The sequence below is a fragment of the Rhamphochromis sp. 'chilingali' genome, assembly GCF_963969265.1.
Source record: "Rhamphochromis sp. 'chilingali' genome assembly, chromosome: 8".
Classification (NCBI taxonomy): Eukaryota; Metazoa; Chordata; class Actinopteri; order Cichliformes; family Cichlidae; genus Rhamphochromis; species Rhamphochromis sp. 'chilingali'.
The window spans coordinates 39,241,058-39,257,821 of NC_137935.1; the positions used below are offsets into that span (position 1 = coordinate 39,241,058).

At 41.8% G+C, this 16,764-nt stretch overlaps 2 protein-coding genes across 2 annotated transcripts in view; both read left to right on the plus strand.

Annotated features, from left to right (window-relative positions):
• Positions 1-238: 238 nt before the first annotated feature.
• On the plus strand, positions 239-2,807 carry tmem97 (transmembrane protein 97). Its single transcript, XM_080889253.1, has 3 exons — positions 239-535; positions 611-755; positions 2,343-2,807. Exons 1-3 carry the CDS (start codon positions 254-256, stop codon positions 2,615-2,617), a joined length of 702 nt encoding a protein of 233 aa, XP_080745379.1. The 5' UTR covers positions 239-253; the 3' UTR covers positions 2,618-2,807.
• A 1,487-nt stretch (positions 2,808-4,294) lies between these two features.
• The window catches only part of ulk2 (unc-51 like autophagy activating kinase 2), a 33,784-nt gene continuing 21,314 nt past the window's right edge, over positions 4,295-16,764 (plus strand). The window contains exons 1-3 of the mRNA XM_080890292.1: positions 4,295-5,437; positions 9,339-9,431; positions 9,615-9,656. Of these exons, the coding sequence (XP_080746418.1) occupies positions 5,348-5,437; positions 9,339-9,431; positions 9,615-9,656 (225 nt within the window). The 5' untranslated portion in view covers positions 4,295-5,347. The remainder of the gene's footprint in view (positions 5,438-9,338; positions 9,432-9,614; positions 9,657-16,764) is intronic.

Below are 16,764 nucleotides of genomic sequence, written 5' to 3' on the forward strand. Positions count from 1 at the left end.
TTAAGTATATTTGCAGTCATAAGTCAGAGACTGCACTCCGTTTATATTTAAATTTTTGTCTCATCTTTCCTTTGCTCGGATTCTGCTTTCTGAGTCTAAAATCTCTCCAAATAACAGAGCTATTACCACCAGCACAAAATTATCCTACATACTGGATCTTTAATGGATCTGTAATGAAAACTGTAAAATACTACTACTACTACTAATAATAATAATAATAATTCCTACATTCACGAGGAGCTCGTAAAGCGGCATGCGCATTCTCCACTGTGGGACGAATGGTGCGTTCAGGAACGCCCTCATGTCATTCTCGCTAGCCAATGGGATCCAGCCTGGGAACAGGCGTTTCAACGTTGCACTGCTTCCACAGCGGACTTGGACCCCGTTTCTGCCGTTATGTGCACTGAGTAAGTCAGAGATCATGTCTCTCCGTGTGTTAGAACTAATCTTCTTCTTCTACTTCGCCACTCATATTCCGATCACATTATTTATTGACTTACAAGCTCTGCTGCCTGAACACGTGTACCCCCAACCGGTGAGTTACTTTAAATAAACACACACACGCACGCACATTTCCAGCTACAACTTAATGCACACTTTTCCCCTCCAGCTGAAGGACCTTCTGAAATGGTACGCAGCCGACTTCAAAGACCCCATGGTGCTGGACCCCCCGGAGTGGTTCAAGTCCTTTGTTTTCTGCGAGGCTTTGCTTCAAACACCGTTTTTCCCCATTGCAGCGTACGCTTTTCTGAAAGGTCAGTTAACACGAAAAGTGGCTGGTTGAGCCAAACTTTACTAAAATCATCATAATAAATCAAAGCTACTCACCCACCCAGCCAACCGCGCACTTTCTCAGGTCAGCTGCTCTCCTAGTAGTGATGGGTCGTTCGCGAACGAAATGGCTCTTAGAGCCGACTCCTTGAAGTGAACGACGCGAGGTTTTTTTTTCTTTCTTTCTCTCACCCTCTCTCTCGCACTTTTTTTTCTGCTTCACTCGAGCCTTGTGCTTTACGCTGAGCAGAGGGGGGAGGGGCGGTAGTTACTCAGTAGCACAGGAACAGAGCGGGAGGGAGAGAGAGAGAGAGCAGGGACAACAACATAAGAAAGGTATAGTAATCATCTACAACTATTTTCAGTTGCAGATGATAAAGGATTCAGAAAGTTTATTCATGCAGGTCCATATGACAGAGAATATGCATCTTCTTTTTGTTTTCATATTTTAATTTATATTTAATTGTGTTGTGGTTTGCAGTGTTTTGTGTTGTTTCATTTTAAATTTGTTTAAAAAGAAAAAGCTGAACATTTAAATAGTTAAAAGTTGAAATGTGAATAGTTGATTTTTGTATTATATGATTTATTTATTACATTTTATGTGGAGTGAATAAATAAAAGTATATTTACAGTGGCCCCTACAGACAAAGCACGTACAAACTCCAAAACACGAAAAAATTCCAAAACACGTAAAAACTCAGAAGCACATAAAAACTCAAAACACGTACAAAAGACAACAGAAGTGCTCCAGGATGCTGGGCGCAGTGTTGAGCTTTTGTTACCTACTGGCTACACAAGCCAGCAAGTACCAACGACCGGATTTGGTGTGTGGTAGTAACAGGTAAATGAACTTTTTTTTTAATTATTTGAATATATATACGAGTGCCTGTGTATAAATACACAAACAATACACACATGCTTTCAGTTGTGTAATTTAAGTGATCTAGTAGCTCTGCTTTGGAAGTTCAGTTCATGCTAGAAATGTGTTTTGGAGTTTGTACGTGGTTTGTCTCTAGGGGCCACCGCATATATTTATATGTAAACATATAAATAAAACCACTTTTTTTTTACGTTAGTAATTCCTTTTGTGCATAATTTTATATTATTGTTAATAATAAATTAATTAAAGCAACAAAACAACCCGAAGATCCGGCCGGAGCCGAAAGAGCCGGCTCTTTTTAGTGAGCCGAACCGAAAGAGCCGGATCTCTAAAAAGAGCCGGAAATCCCATCACTATCTCCTAGTAGGACAGAGACGCTGGTCAAAGGCGACCTCTGTCGGCCTTTATGTTGCCTTACCATCAGACATCTACTGCCTCAAGTGTTTGTAACCAAACTGCAGCTCAGCCAGGGGCGTTTCCAGGAAATGACCAAGAACCAGTGAGGGTGGAGAAAATGTCACCCGGGCCACCACCACACTGTATTATACACACAAATAATAAAGATGAAGGGAATTGAATTTTCTGTGCTTGTTGGAAACAAACAAAACGTCTGCATTGCCTTGGATGATTCACAGACTTGGCGTCACAGGTTTTCTGTGTCTTACGTCCTTTCTCCCAATCGCTCAAACAGGTGGTTGTAAGTGGATCCGGATTCCTGCCATTGTGTATTCCACACACGTGGCCACCACATTGATCCCAATCCTCGCCCACATCCTCTTCTATCAGTTCCCTCTGAAACCCAATCCTGGTCCTCAGACTGTCCAGGAGCGCTGGTTGCTAGTCTCCATATATGCACCATACCTGTTGGTGCCTGTGCTGCTCCTCCTCACCATGCTGATGTCCTCGACATACAACGCCTCCTCTAAGCCTGGGAACGTGTCAGCCAAGGCCAAGAAGAAGAACTGAAGTGCCACAAGACAATATTATCTAATTTACTGTGATTTTAAGAGATCTTTTTCTACATTTGTGAATGTATGAACATGTATGTGTAAGTCTGTGTGAGTCACACCGTTTATCAGGAAGAAGCTGCCGTCGTGAACCATCCGGAACTGTCACTTTTAATGTTGACCTTTCAATAAAATCCATATTATTGTGATTTTTGTTCTGATGTTTCTCTTTGGGTTTAGACATACCCCTATCTAAATGATCTAGCTTCTCTGTTTCAGGAGGCTTAAGCCCATCCTTTGTACTATATCTCTGCCTTATACAGGAACATAAACCATTTTGGGTTTTTTTTGTTTTGTTTTTTTGGTGGGGGTGGGGTGAGGGGTGCTTATTAAACCTCATCTTCTTATTGGTGCTGTCAGAGAGGCTAGTGTAAGATACAGGTACATGTGAAACTTCCAGTCAGGATGTTTGTTTTTGAACACTTAATAATTAGACAACAGATCATCTTCACTGGGAGTCTAATTGACATTTCTCATTTTAAAGGACTCAAAGTAGAAGATGAGCCTGCAGTAATACTGCAGTAATGATATTATATACAGATATAATGATGTAGAAATTAAATAGAAAGGCAGACTTTGTTTACTGTTGTGACTTTTAGCTATTTAAACATCCTTAATGAGAAATCTATACATGTCACCTTTCTTCAAGCCAAACACTCAGGAGTGGTGCGTCACATGTAGATAAAGGGATAAGCTGTATTTGTTCGTGGAAATGCTTTGTCATCAAAGAGTTTAAACAAACTCTTGTTTTATCTCTTATATTGATTTTCTTGTCAGCTGTTGATCTTACAGTTGTTTTAAGTCGATTAAAAATGTGCTCTTTTGCCCACTGACCCTGCACATACATTTGAACATCTCCCGTATCACACTGTTCGGATACAGTCAGCTAGATAAAAGGCTCCACTAAGTGAACGTTTCTTTCAGTAATTCAAGTTGTTCTTATTATTAATCTTTTATGGCGTCTGTTTGGCTGTGTTTTTACAGCGCACCTCCACGTCTCCAGGCTCTCTTCCTGGAAGGGTGGAGGCTCGCCTTCACCTCCTTCACAGAAGGGATTCTGGGTGTGTGTGCCAGTCCTTAGTTACAAAAGACATTTTTTTTAAGTTGTTGCACAAGTTAAAATGTCCACTCAGCTTTGTCCTTTTACTGCTATTTTCCCCAGCCCCAGAGGGTGTAGACTTTAAACACTAAGCAAGACAAGATGTGTCGTTAATAACAGTGTATGTATTATTTTGCTGACAAACGGTGGTTTTTCCCCTCTTTTAAATATATTTGCTGTCATATTGTGTAGTTACATATAGTTAGATGTTTAATTAACCCCCTTCTCACACAACTTTTGTTGTTTAACCATTGTTAAAATATCCATTGTTTCACGTTTAAATAGGATATATGTCAAAAAACACTAATAAAATATATGAGCTACATGTGTTAAAGGCAACATCCTCCTCCTTCACCCCTAATTTCCCAGAATTCATTGTGATCATTTTTTAAAAATAAGAATATCAACTAGAGTTAATCTAAACAGCCATCAAACATCGTTGATAAAATGTATCGTTTTATCGCTGTGAGTCTTATTTGTACGAACAGTCCTAGACTGCCGGGACTAACCTTTGCAGCGGAAGGAAGGGTCTATGTTGGCCTCCGCGGACGGAGAGACTATAAAAGGAAATATGGCACTAAGTTTCTGTATTGTTTAAGTCAACGGCAGAGTAGGCGGCTCTGCTGTATTTTGAGAAGTGACAGCACTGTACGGGGGTTTAAATACTGCACAGTATATGTACAGGCAGACTTACAGTCGTTGCGTTTGGAAGCAGATTTAATCGAAGGTGACAGTTACTTCCAGAGGCAGCGTTAGCTGTCCTGCCAGACTCGACGACGAAGGAAACAACGAAGTGTTTTTGTTATTTACACGGATGAAATTTATACTAACCGGGGAGACGTCTGTGTTTTTCCAACAGCTCTTATGGACCTGGGCTTGCTGTCGAAGAAGACAGATAATAGGGACTAACAGTCCTGTGTTGATGTTTTACGCTAACATGGTCTGTGTATTAGCTCCCTGATGCTGGCTAGCTTCATAGGTTGCTACAGCTTGTATGTTTTAGCTTGAGTCTGGATTTATTGTCAAGTATCGGGACAGGTATCCTTACGTTCTTATACTTCTTAGTATGTTCCTAGGCGCTGTTTACATGACGCTTGGTATAGCCAAAGGGCTATATCACTGTCAGGCTAACAGATAGCTCAGTGTCTGCATCTGCAAGATTGGCATCATGTAGACTGTCCCTCTGAACGGGTTAGGTGACCAGGACACGCAATGTGCTAGTGAGCGTCCTTAGAGTGCTTTGCAAAGCTGGATTGAAGCTACTGAACTAGGTGAACGAGTGACAGCTGGCACGGATATAGTTTAGCTCAGACTGAGTTAGCCATGCTTAAACTCGTCCGTTGTGTGTGATATTGCAAACATCCCAGCCTGCTTGGAGGGCATGTGAATGCATCATGTCCTGGCTGCATCTCTTATTTATGCAATAACGCACACCAGAGCAGCCTGTCATGAAATAATTCCGCAGTGCAAGAAGCAGCAGCATCATCAGGACTCAGTCGATAGCTTGCCCTGGGATTTTTTTTCCTCTAAAGAGGACAGCGTCATCCAAGGATAACCAACTGTGCCCAGCTGGACCATCGGTCATTTACAATGGAAACTGTGGGAGATTTTGAGTACAGCAGAAAAGATCTGGTTGGACATGGAGCCTTTGCTGTGGTGTTCAAAGGAAGACACAGGAAGGTAAATAAATCAGTTGCACATTTGCATCCCCTCCTTTACTTCATCTTGCAGGGAAAGGGAGAGCGAGCAGACAACTCGTTTGGAAATCTGGGTCAGTCAGTAGAACTGGGGACTGCTGCTCTGCAGCACTATATCACCCTTTTTTGTGGGGAAAGATAATATTTTCAAGCACTTTCATAACTAAACCCCTGCATCCTGGCTGATGTAATGTGGAGTCATGCTGTGACAGGTGATTATGGTGCCATTTCACCGGCCTGATGGGAGGTGCATGAGTGCATTTATGCTATTTCGTTCATTCATGATCGAGATGAGTCAGGCAGCTGTGAATGACTTGCTGACGTACTAAGGCAGGAGGGAGCATGGGGGGTGCAGTGTTTTTCCTTTTGCCTTTTTAAGCAGAAGAGCTTTACTTATGTAAGAGCTGCACAACATTCATTCACACTGAACCACAGAGAGATCGTTAAGCTCAGAAAGTGGATTAAATTGCTAACATTTCCCGGAGTGGGGCTTTCCGTGACAGAAGAAGCTTAGGATGGGGTGGGTTTATATATGTGTGACAGAGATGCAGGCCATGACATCACGGTGGCCCAGTGCTACTGGTGTGAAACAGATGGTCCTGAATTCCTGAACTGAAGCTGCATCAGAGCATCCCCGGAGCCAAGCTTCTATCTCACTGTGACAATCGATTACCAGCTCAGAGCCTGGAAACTCTGAAACATATGTGTCTGTGTAAACAATCCCTGTGTGTGGTCACATGCTTCCATGTCAGGTTAAAACAGACCTGGCATGTGATCAGTGTGTTTACTATTTTAGTCCCATCATCTGCACTCTGTTTAGCCTATTTATAGGATTGTGTGGGCTCACAGGCGCAGGACAGTTAGAGGCACCTGGATGCATCAGACCTAATGGATTGATTCATTCCTCGGGCGGTGTTGGATGTTGCATATGGTCTCATGTTGCACTGAAATATCAATTTATTATGCAGAGTCTGTTCACAGATAAGATAGACCGGGGGCTAGTTTGAGAAATGTCTTTTGGCTTCTGTGGGTAATTCCCCCTCGAACTTTGAAACAACAAATGTCGGAAAAGAAATAAATGCATTTGGTGTGAATATCACACTTTTTCACTTTGTGTTTTATTCCTAGACTTTATATAAATGATGTAACAACTGTGACATCGCCCACTGGTTTTGGACTGCATTTAAGACCCTCAACATTGTCTCTGCTGCCCTGTTGTTGTTGTGTTTTTTTTTTTCAGATAGAAATGACCATATTTGGACTGTTGGGTGGAGAGCTATGTTATCAGCTATTGCTAGCAAGTCAATAGGAACAGTTCAGCCAGCCCAGTTAGTGGCAATGAGGTGACAGATATATGACTGCTGTATTTTTTGAGGCGAATGAATATAATATACATTACACCAAATATGTTATCACCTTAGAAACTACCAAAATCAAATTCTTTCTGGTATTTAATGCAAAACAAGCACCCCCTCCTTTCAAAAATAAAGGGGTAATTTTCCTCACCCAAAGTGGGTCTGTAGGGGAGGACTGTGCAAGTCAGCGCTACCGGTCTGTATAGATAAGACAGTGAGTTGTTTACCTGATTTTTCTGGCCAAATGATAAACAAAGGTTCATTTTATTTTATGTGAAATACGACTTAAATGTATAAAAAATAAAATTAAGATTAAATTCTGTAAATCTGTAATTGCAGTTTTCCTTTGGGGCCATGCTGTGGGTGTGATTTTGTTTAACTCATGTTAGAATGATGCAGAATTGTTACATTTTAAAAATGCTTTCTTAACTTTTCATAATAATATAACAAATTATAATATTTTCTCAATGCAAGTTTTATTCTTTGAAACATGAATCGTAGAGATGTATTCATAACCACTGGTTTTAATTGACTGGATGTTGATCTACCCAATGTTTTCAGGACAAGGACATTTCAAATTCAAATTTTATTTGTCACGTACACAGTCATACACAGTACGATATGCAGTGAAATGCTTAGACAACTGCTCGTGACCTAAAGAAAAAAAGGAAAAGGCTATGAATAAGATAGGAAATAAATATGAAAAATTAAAAAGGGTAAATTTAACTAGGAAGGAATAAAATATAAAAAATTAAGGTTAGAAATGAAATAACTGTACAACACAAATTAGAATGAAGGGTAAATTTAACTGGGAAGAATAAGATAAAATATATAAATTAAAGTTGAAAATAAAATAACTGTACAACAAAATACACAATACACAGTATAGAAATATATAAGAATGTATGAAGGTATATATATATATATTTTTTTATATTATACGCGCGCACACACACACACAATAACAGCAGCTGTACAAGTATTAACTGGAAATGAAGAATATAGTGACCAGTGTTGTGCGATCCACATCATGTCTTGTGCAGTGCAAATATGCTTAAAGTGATTTTAAACTTTGTGTACAATGAGTGGCTCGCATAAGCTATGAAGAGCGCTGCTCACAGTGCTCTGGTCCTACTTTCAGCTGTCCAGTCTCACCTTCAGCTATATCTGGTTGCAGTGTTATTGACTATAATCTCTTTGATGCTCACAGGTCTGTAATCAGCTGTGATTCATAAATGAGATGATGCTTTATCCTGGAAAATGAACACGTGCTTCTGTCGCGCTCAACAGGGCAAATCTGGTGACTCCACCTTTTCATAACTCTTATGTGGCAATTAGCTAGGTTTGAGCAAATACATTTCCTTTATATTGTACAATAAAGGCATCCTGATCCAAGAGCTCATCTGGAAACAAGATATTGCTCTAACAGTCATCTGAGCGCCTTGTCACTGAGTGCAGAACCTTGCTGTCAGAAAGCCAGTTGACCCGGTGTCACTGGGACAGCTAAAATTTCCTTCGTCCTTCACGAGAACTTGTCCACTGCAGTGCCAACAGCATTTTGCATGTGCTAGAAAAATCAAAGCCATATCAGTTTAATTTTGAAGTGTAAATTCACATCAATGATAAGATGTAACCTTAGATTTTGGAGAAAAATAAAATCTAGAGTTTTTGATGTGTGGCAGAATGTTTAGCCAGATAGCCACAGGGGTTAGGGTTGCCATCATTGATGAGGACCTGGAAATCAGGGGGATAAATTTGGCTGCTCTTGCCTTTAAAGTTAATGGACTGATTAGATTGCTGTCTGTAAGTCTCATGCCTTCTTTGTGGTTCATGCTGACTCATCGGCACGGTGTAGGGTATAGAAAATACACTTGTATGAGTGTTTGTGACAGGGTGAATGAGGCTTGTATTAAACAGTGCTCAGTGTAGAACACCATGCAAACATTCGGTCAGTTAGACAGAAGTTGATGTTAAAGATTCCCAGTGTGGTTCGAAGACTTCTAGGGCATCCTGTAAACACAGATTGATTGGGCTGAGCTTATGACCTCACGTACATATTGCTATTGTGCTCAGACTGTCCGTTATCTCTCTTTCACCTCCACCTCCAGTCTTGATCTTACATGATAAAGTCTGTTACCTTAGCGTGCCTCGTCTAAAACCGAGGCAGTGTTTGCTAAGACTGAATAATAAAACACTCTGGTAGAGCTTTATCACACACTAAATCCCACATGTGTGTTTCTGTTGGGCTGTCTCCGAGGTATATTGATCACAATACGAGTTGGCCAGGATGTTACGGGTTTCAGGTCAACAAAAATATTTCCTGAGTGAAAGGATGGTTGCCTCTAGCCACAACTAACTCATGCACTTTCTCTATTGGTTTTAAGTGGTCAGCCTGCAGCGTCAAGGAACTCAAAACCTCAAGAGGAAACGTATGAGTGGCAGCATTAAAAATTCAATCTGAACTGTTGTGCAGGAACATCCTTGTTAACTTCTCACGTGATCTGTTTCCTCTTGTTTTGTGTTGTGTAGAAGACTGATTGGGAGGTGGCCATCAAAAGCATTAACAAGAAGAACCTGTCCAAGTCCCAGATCCTTCTTGGGAAGGAAATCAAAATCTTGAAGGTGAGCATGACCCTGAATTTAATTCCCTCCTTTTTTCCTCTTTACTGGAGTCGACTCGACTGGAGCGTGCACCTTATAAAATCTGGCCCAGATAGAAACATGAATGAAAGTGACCCGATTAACTTCCGTAGGCTAGTTGATGCTCCTGCTAATGCTTTTCACTTTTCTGCTCTTTTTGCTCAGGAGCTGCAGCATGAAAACATTGTGGCACTTTATGATGTCCAGGTAAGTTTGGGAATCTTTTAAAGTAATGTACGTCTTTAGTGTTTGATTTAATTTTAGTATGCAGCTTCTTTAACTACTGTTTCATCGTTTGTTTGTGTCTGAGAGGATGAGCTTCTAAAGTCCGTGGTAGAAAAACAGAAATTTTCAAAATGAACCTTCATCCAAAAAGATCACCAAGCGTAAGAATATGTTCAGCTAGCCTAACCTGGGATTGGCTATGGTTCAATGCACAGGCAGTACGTGAAAGCTGGATGAAGCCATATTAAAGTTACACATTGGTTTACTGTTATTTCAAGCTGCCAGCATTTTGGCCATACGTTTAAACGGATGTGATTGAATGATATTGTAGAGGTGCGGATTATCAGGCTGCGCTGACAGTATACTTATCCGTTGGTAAGTTAGAAATGAACATTTGTTAGCATGTTATGGACATAATTCAAATGTATGTTGCTAAATAATGTGAAAGTAAAATGTAAATATATCCTCAAACATGAGTCACATCTGCAGCTGTTGTGATTGTGAGATCAGCAGCAACTGTCTCTGATAGCTATGATAACATGTTATATGAATTTCAAAAAAGAAATGATAATGTTGTTGTTCAGTGCCACATATAGCATAAGTCATGGACGCTTAGGATGATGAACGGGTGACACTAAACTGTGATGATGCCGTAGATCTTTTGTGCCAACGAGATCACGCACGCTGTCCTGGTTATCACACCGCTATCTTAATCACTTTATTTGGGATCTCTGAGTATTAAGAGCTGAGCAGCAGCTTGTCTTCTTAATCTGATAACTTTGGCACAACTAGTCAGAATTTATCTTAGTGAAGGGATCATTAAGGAATGTTTAAATAAATAAAAATACTTTGGTTAAAAAATTATTTTATTGCATTAGTCACTTGGCCTTGTTGTTTTGCCGTACATAGGCTTTCCTAGATGGGAATATTGATGACAAACTTAGAGGCAGCTGAATATTGTTACAAAGTGTATGTGGTTTTTGTCCATCCACAAACATGTTTGCGGGCGTTCATGCGCCGGCGTACGCCCTCGGCCTCGCTACTGCCACAGATGCAGTTTCTGCTGGAAACGCTGAGTCTGTGGGTAAACTTGTCTGTGTTTCTAGACATGAGTGAACTCAAGCAAAACTCCTAGTGAGGGTAAAAAATCTGATTCTGAACTCGCCTGCTTTACTCTGATCTCAGCTGTTGGCATTAACAAAGCAGCTCAAGTTCACAAACTAAGCCTGTTAACCTCCTTAAATGTGTCAAAGTGCATTAGTGTTATATGATGGTGTTAAAACCGTTAACTCTGACAAACACAATAAAAGCTTCCAGAATTCCTGAATACAATCTGGCGGCCATGTGACTAATTACCCAGAGTGCTTTGCAGTTACAGTTAAGTAAGTCTATCATTTTGGCCTTTTCTATGGCTCACATGCACATCGAGCTTGATGTGAAAATGCTGTTATATGCATTTCTAAGAGTAGATCACAGCACCACGAGAAACTAGTCGTAATATGTTGCAGTCAAATTAGTAGAAAAGTGTTTTAATCTGAAAGGCCAACCTGTCAGTGCAGTCAGTCTGCTGCTGAGCTGCCCATGTTCACGTTAGGAGGAAAACAAAAACTTTAGCTTACTTGTGTAACCCCGGTTCTCAGAGTAGCATGACTGCAATGTCTCACTATTGGATGCGCCTCCCTGCGTATTCCTCAAAAGCATTTATCTCATTCCGCCAATCCTGATTGGCTGGTGAAGGCGACGGCCATGTCGGGCAGAGCCATCCACCCTTAACTAGCTTGCGCTATTACACGGTGGTTATTCAAAAACCTCTTCTCGCTTCGGAGCAAATCTTAAACTTAGCTAGCTAGCTTAACTGTCCACAGACAGGAGTGTTAGCTGTTTCCCGTCGCCAGGCGCTTGCTACCTTTGCTCATCTCTCCTGAACCCGGATCTTCACCACAGATCGGGCATCATACCATTTACCTCCAGTTAGATCCCCTTTAGACCTAACAATTATACGTTCATTGTTAGTTAGTGGTGCTGGTTTCAGTCATTAAGGAAATGTACTGTTTATATGATTGGGGAAACCTGCTGTCAGCTGAGGCTGAAGAAGAAGTCACTTAGAAAACACTACGTCCAGAAGGACGGGGTCAGCGTTTGTGGATTTCTTTACCTGGACGAGCGTGCGTCGAGACTGGAGTCAGGAGAGCCTTTGATTGTATTTTTCAAAGCTGTCTGTCTGTAGTGATTAGCAGTGGTTGAGCCGTAGATAATGTTGTGATGCATTAATGATGGAGTTAGTTTCCTACACAGACTGTTGTTCACTGATGGTGGGTGTGAGAGAGGCTGTTCTGCATTTACTCCACACATGTTAAACAAATGTTTGATTTTGAATTTTTTAAAGGCAGAAAACTTGCAGTCACGAATAAATGACGTGATTTACTCCACTTTGCTGATGTCTGTCACAAGGCGAGCGCACAGTAGGATGGTTCTGACAAGAATGCTGAAAAACCCGTTCTTCAAACTGCTATGTTGTTTATATCCTCTGTTATATTGGTTCATATCAGCAAGCAGTAAAAAGGTTCTGTTTAGATGTCCAGAATTGGCTGTAATACCATAACTACTAATTTACCACTTCAAATGTGATGGTGAAGCACATCCCACATAGCAATGGTACTTCCTGTGTTTGCGTAAGCCTCCCTCTGGGATCCTGCTGGTCAGCCTTTCCACCGGTCCACTCCTCCCACCATGTCCTCATCCCTTCATCACCCATCCACTCTCCTGCTGATGTAATAGATCTCTTCCACAAGCAAGTGGCTGAGGAACCCATTAGTCAGGGTGCGTTTCCAGCAGGGATGAGATGTTCAAGTTTCTGAGTTTCATATTTAATCAGGTGTTTGGGGGGGAGAAATGGTTACATCATGAGAAAATAAGAGACTCACATAAAAGAGAAGGCACACAAAAAGTCGTGGTTGGTAGAGGTCAGTGAAATTATGAGATCATCCCACTGATACTTGACTTTAGTGTGCAAATCTGTTTATCATACTGACAGAATTGGGGTTTAAAGAACCCAAACCCAACATGATGTTTGTGGCATGAGATGAGATACTGCTGCTGTTTTTGGCTTAAAAGCATTTTAGTCACTCCCAGCACTCTTTCAGTTGTGTGGTTGCAGTTCCTTCGTACTCGTACACTTTGGGTCGTGATTTTGTTTACCTGAGCTCTGTCACCTCTTGCTTGCATGTCTGAGACGGTCACCAAGCTTTGCCTGTCACCGCTTCAGGCACAGTGTCTCCGTGTCTTTTCTTAGCAGCTGCATCTTTTTTTACTGTCCCTTTAGTGTTCCCTGTGCTAGCAGAACAATGCTGCGTGGCAGGCTGGGCTCCCTTGGCGGTTATCTGTACTGTCTGGTGTATTACAAGCCTGGCAGCTGTCACTTCCCATTATTTATACGTGATATATATTTCACTTTACCCCCCAGCTCCCCCACTTGACCTGTTCCCAGCTCTATTAGCTGTTGTTTGAAGCATGTGTTGTATGTATGGGCTTACCAGACACAACAGGAAATGTGACCCAAACCAACTTGTGCAACCGTCCTAGCCGCTGTATTAGGAGCATGGAGCAGAGATTTTCTGCTTCTTATGGTTCCACTACCTTAATATTTCATCCCAAGCCCACAAAGCAAACTGGCAACAAAGCTGGTTTTACATTACTGTGGCAATCCTGTATGAGCTGGAACTGCAGAACATTGTGAGTGATAACAGTACACACAGTGACCTACTGCTTTTTTCAGTAGGGTCATTTGGAAAATGCTAGCTCGATGGTCAGTGAAAATTTAGATGTGGAGATCAAGCGATTCTAGCTCACAGTGCTGTTTGTGTTCACACTGCTTTGGATCTTTATGAGCACCATATAGATCATGTGCTTGTTACTACACACTTAGTAGAACAGCTTACATCCCTGTGTATGTTACATGTGTTCACTCAGCATCCACACTTTGACGAGGGACTATATTAACGTACAGCGTGGCATCTCAGCACTTCTCGTGCTAGTTGCTGATGGCACAGAACAGTCACAGTTCTTTCATGTTTTTCTCTGCTGATTTTCACTCTGGTCATACTGTAGAATCTAAATAAACTTCTACATATCTTTGGAAACCTCTACATACACTAGAGTGTGCTAGCTTTTTTGGATGCAGTGAGTCACAGATGTACACAGATGCACCAGCAGCCTCTCAGAATAGCTGTGTGCTGACAGAAGACCGTGTAGCTGGATGTAGGAGTCTGCACCTTTGAAAGATTGCAGGTCCTTGGGACCAGAGCTGTAGTTTGGAGGAGCTCTGTTCATTTGCTGTGTTTAATGACAGCCTCAAGCACACAGCTGATTGGCTTACAGTCCTTGTCCTCTGCACTGTTGATGTTAAGCGTTCTGCAGCAGCGTGAGGTAGCCTGGTCTAATTATAAGGTGTCCCGTGTCAGGCTCCTGGTTCCTTCTCCTCTCTAACGCTGCCGCCACCACAGATTTGCTATTTGGATTCTTATCGATGGATGGATGGATGGATGCATAATAATGGCTGATTTCATGGTTTCACTGAATTCCTTCTCGTCAAATGAGAAACAAGACGACTCAGAGAAAATGTGCTCAGTCAACAAAAAGTTGATTGTTGTTCTCAGCACATAAGAATGATGTCCAACTGAGTAATTCCTGCCTCCTGACAAAGATTTGAATTTTATTATTGAAAGTTCTACAAAAGGCTAATAACTGGACACTGAGCAGATCAACATGATTAAAGCAGGACAGGTTCTGACTGGTGTTAAACAGAGGAAGACAGGTTTTTGGTTATTGAGAAAGCTGCTCCTAGGAACGTTGTGTGCTTGTTCAAGGAGGGTCCCTCCAGCCTGACATGTGTAAAAACATCTGGTATAGGGGCTGTTTTAAGGAGCAAGAGGCACATTTCCTCTTAGCTGCTGTTTTAGAGCTCGTTTGAGTTTTCCTAGAAAATCGTCCTGTGTCTACATTCTTTTTGCACAGCTTTGCTTTCCAGACATTTAACTGGGTAGAAGATCAGAGGAAATCACTGTGGCTGCTCATTGGAGCACACAAACATATGCCCAGTCATCTGCTTAGAACATGTACATGTGTCTGTTTAATCACCACGTAAGCATGAGCGCACACAGTCACATGATGTTCAGTACACATGTTGCATAAGAAGCTGACTGAAGGTCTCAAGCCACAAAATACAAGCTTGTGAAACTGTGGGTACTGTGTGTCAGACTGTCTTGGCCCTTAATAAAAGTGTATTATTGGCCTTTTTGTTGTACATGCACTGACCTGTTGCAGTCAAGTGTATATTGATGTATGAGTGAACTGGCATATCTGCGTAATGACGCGATGTTTCTCTTCCTGCGAAATGATAAACATCCTGTCCTGTGTATCTGTGACTGAGCAGCTGTGATGGTCAACAAGTGATCCTGAGTTATTGTTCTAAACACATCATTAGTTGTTTTTTTGTTTTGCTCCCTGCTGTCACTTACACAAGCCATCTGTCGCGTTGTTCTCCCGTTGGTCAAACGTAGGCTTTTCTCGGAGCTGAGTTCCCTTGAATTATTCCAGTCTTTGTGAAGAACCTGTCTCCTGACCTCCCGCTTCACCGTGCACCCCTGCCCTCTTCGGTTTGACCTTTCCCCATCCCCCATATAGTTACATAACCGTGCACTCCTGGAGTTGGCATGATGTAATAGTGGAACAGCTAACCAGGCAGTATCTTGTTTTGGCTCACATTGACTCATTGCAGTCCAAAGTATTTTTGCATTCATGTGAATGTGCTCAGCGCCCATGTATTGTGTCGTCAGTTATCATGCGAAGCAGCCAGCCAGCTGAGTTGCTTGTGAAACGGCTTCTAAGTGCTATGTGTGTGTGACATGGCTATGATGTGAGAGGAGGAGAGAGTCTATTTATGTCATAGTTGTTTTGGAAATTTTGTGCTGGAAGGCGATGTTTTTGGAGCCCAGCCCAATCCACCCATCAAAATCCAAAGTTCACCCGTGTTTACATCAGAAGCAGCCAGTGTGTGTGAACGGTACATTCTAGAAATCATTTATAAATGGTCAGAGATTGTCACTTTTATAACTGTGAGCTGCTACTTCCTCTAAGCTCTCACAGACAGAGGCTGCCCTATGTGCAGTCGTCACCACCTGCCTCTTGAAATTCATGTTGTTTCTTACCAATGGGCAACGCGCCGAAACCGAAGCAACTGCTGCAGCCAGAGACGGTAACGTGTGAAGGGCCCGAATCGTCATGGATAAAACGGATCAATCCCCAGGCAACAGCTTCACTCCCTGCTGTTTGCTAACCTCTGCTTTCTGTGGATGCTCAAACTTGTTTGTGTAAGAGTGTTATTTAGTCATGTCTGCTTCATAACTAACCTCAGTGTCTCTGAGGTTAGTTATGAAGTGGGCTTTGTGATGTGACTCTTCTTTCACTTCCCCCTCTTCAAGATTACGACCACATTATGTAATCCCTCCTACTTGACACACCAAGAATGGATTCGGCTGTCCCATCTCCCTCCAACATCTGCCCCAGCTGGTGAAATCATTGGTATGGAGTTGGAAAGGATTACTTAAGAGCTACCTAGAAGACACAAAACACCAAAGCCATTTATGTCGGGGTCACACACATCAGCTGACTTACATGGTGTCACCGTGCTACAGCGAGTAGTCGTGTTTGTTGTGTGGCTCGATAAGCTGAGTGAATCTCATGAAATGCTAGAGAAGAGTTTGTGCGTGTGGTGCACTAAAGTTATGTTGTGACTGAAATTGAGCCTCAGGGCCTGATCTGTGTTTAGATGAATTTGATACATTGGCGCTCACAATTTTATGGCTCTAAAGAACAGAACATATAAGACGCCACAACGTTGAGTTAAAATGTTGTTACTTACGAAGGACAAACAGAAACAAAAAAGATGGCTGCCCATATGGCTAAACAAACAAAAGAGGAGGAAAACCCAGAGTCAACCACACAGTGGGCCGTTGGACTGAGGCTGCTCCTCTAAACTAGTTTAGATAAACCAAACTGAAAACAGGAGTGCTGGTAACCGTCAACTCATCCT

What these genes read in the sequence shown, in the direction of transcription:
- tmem97 (XM_080889253.1), top strand. Translation starts at nt 254, where the DNA reads ATGCGCATTCTCCACTGTGGGACGAATGGTGCGTTCAGGAACGCCCTC. An exon ending in AACACGTGTACCCCCAACCG is followed by an intron (nt 536 to 610) that starts GTGAGTTACTTT and finishes TTTCCCCTCCAG; the next exon opens with CTGAAGGACCTTCTGAAATG. An exon ending in AGCGTACGCTTTTCTGAAAG is followed by an intron (nt 756 to 2,342) that starts GTCAGTTAACAC and finishes TCGCTCAAACAG; the next exon opens with GTGGTTGTAAGTGGATCCGG.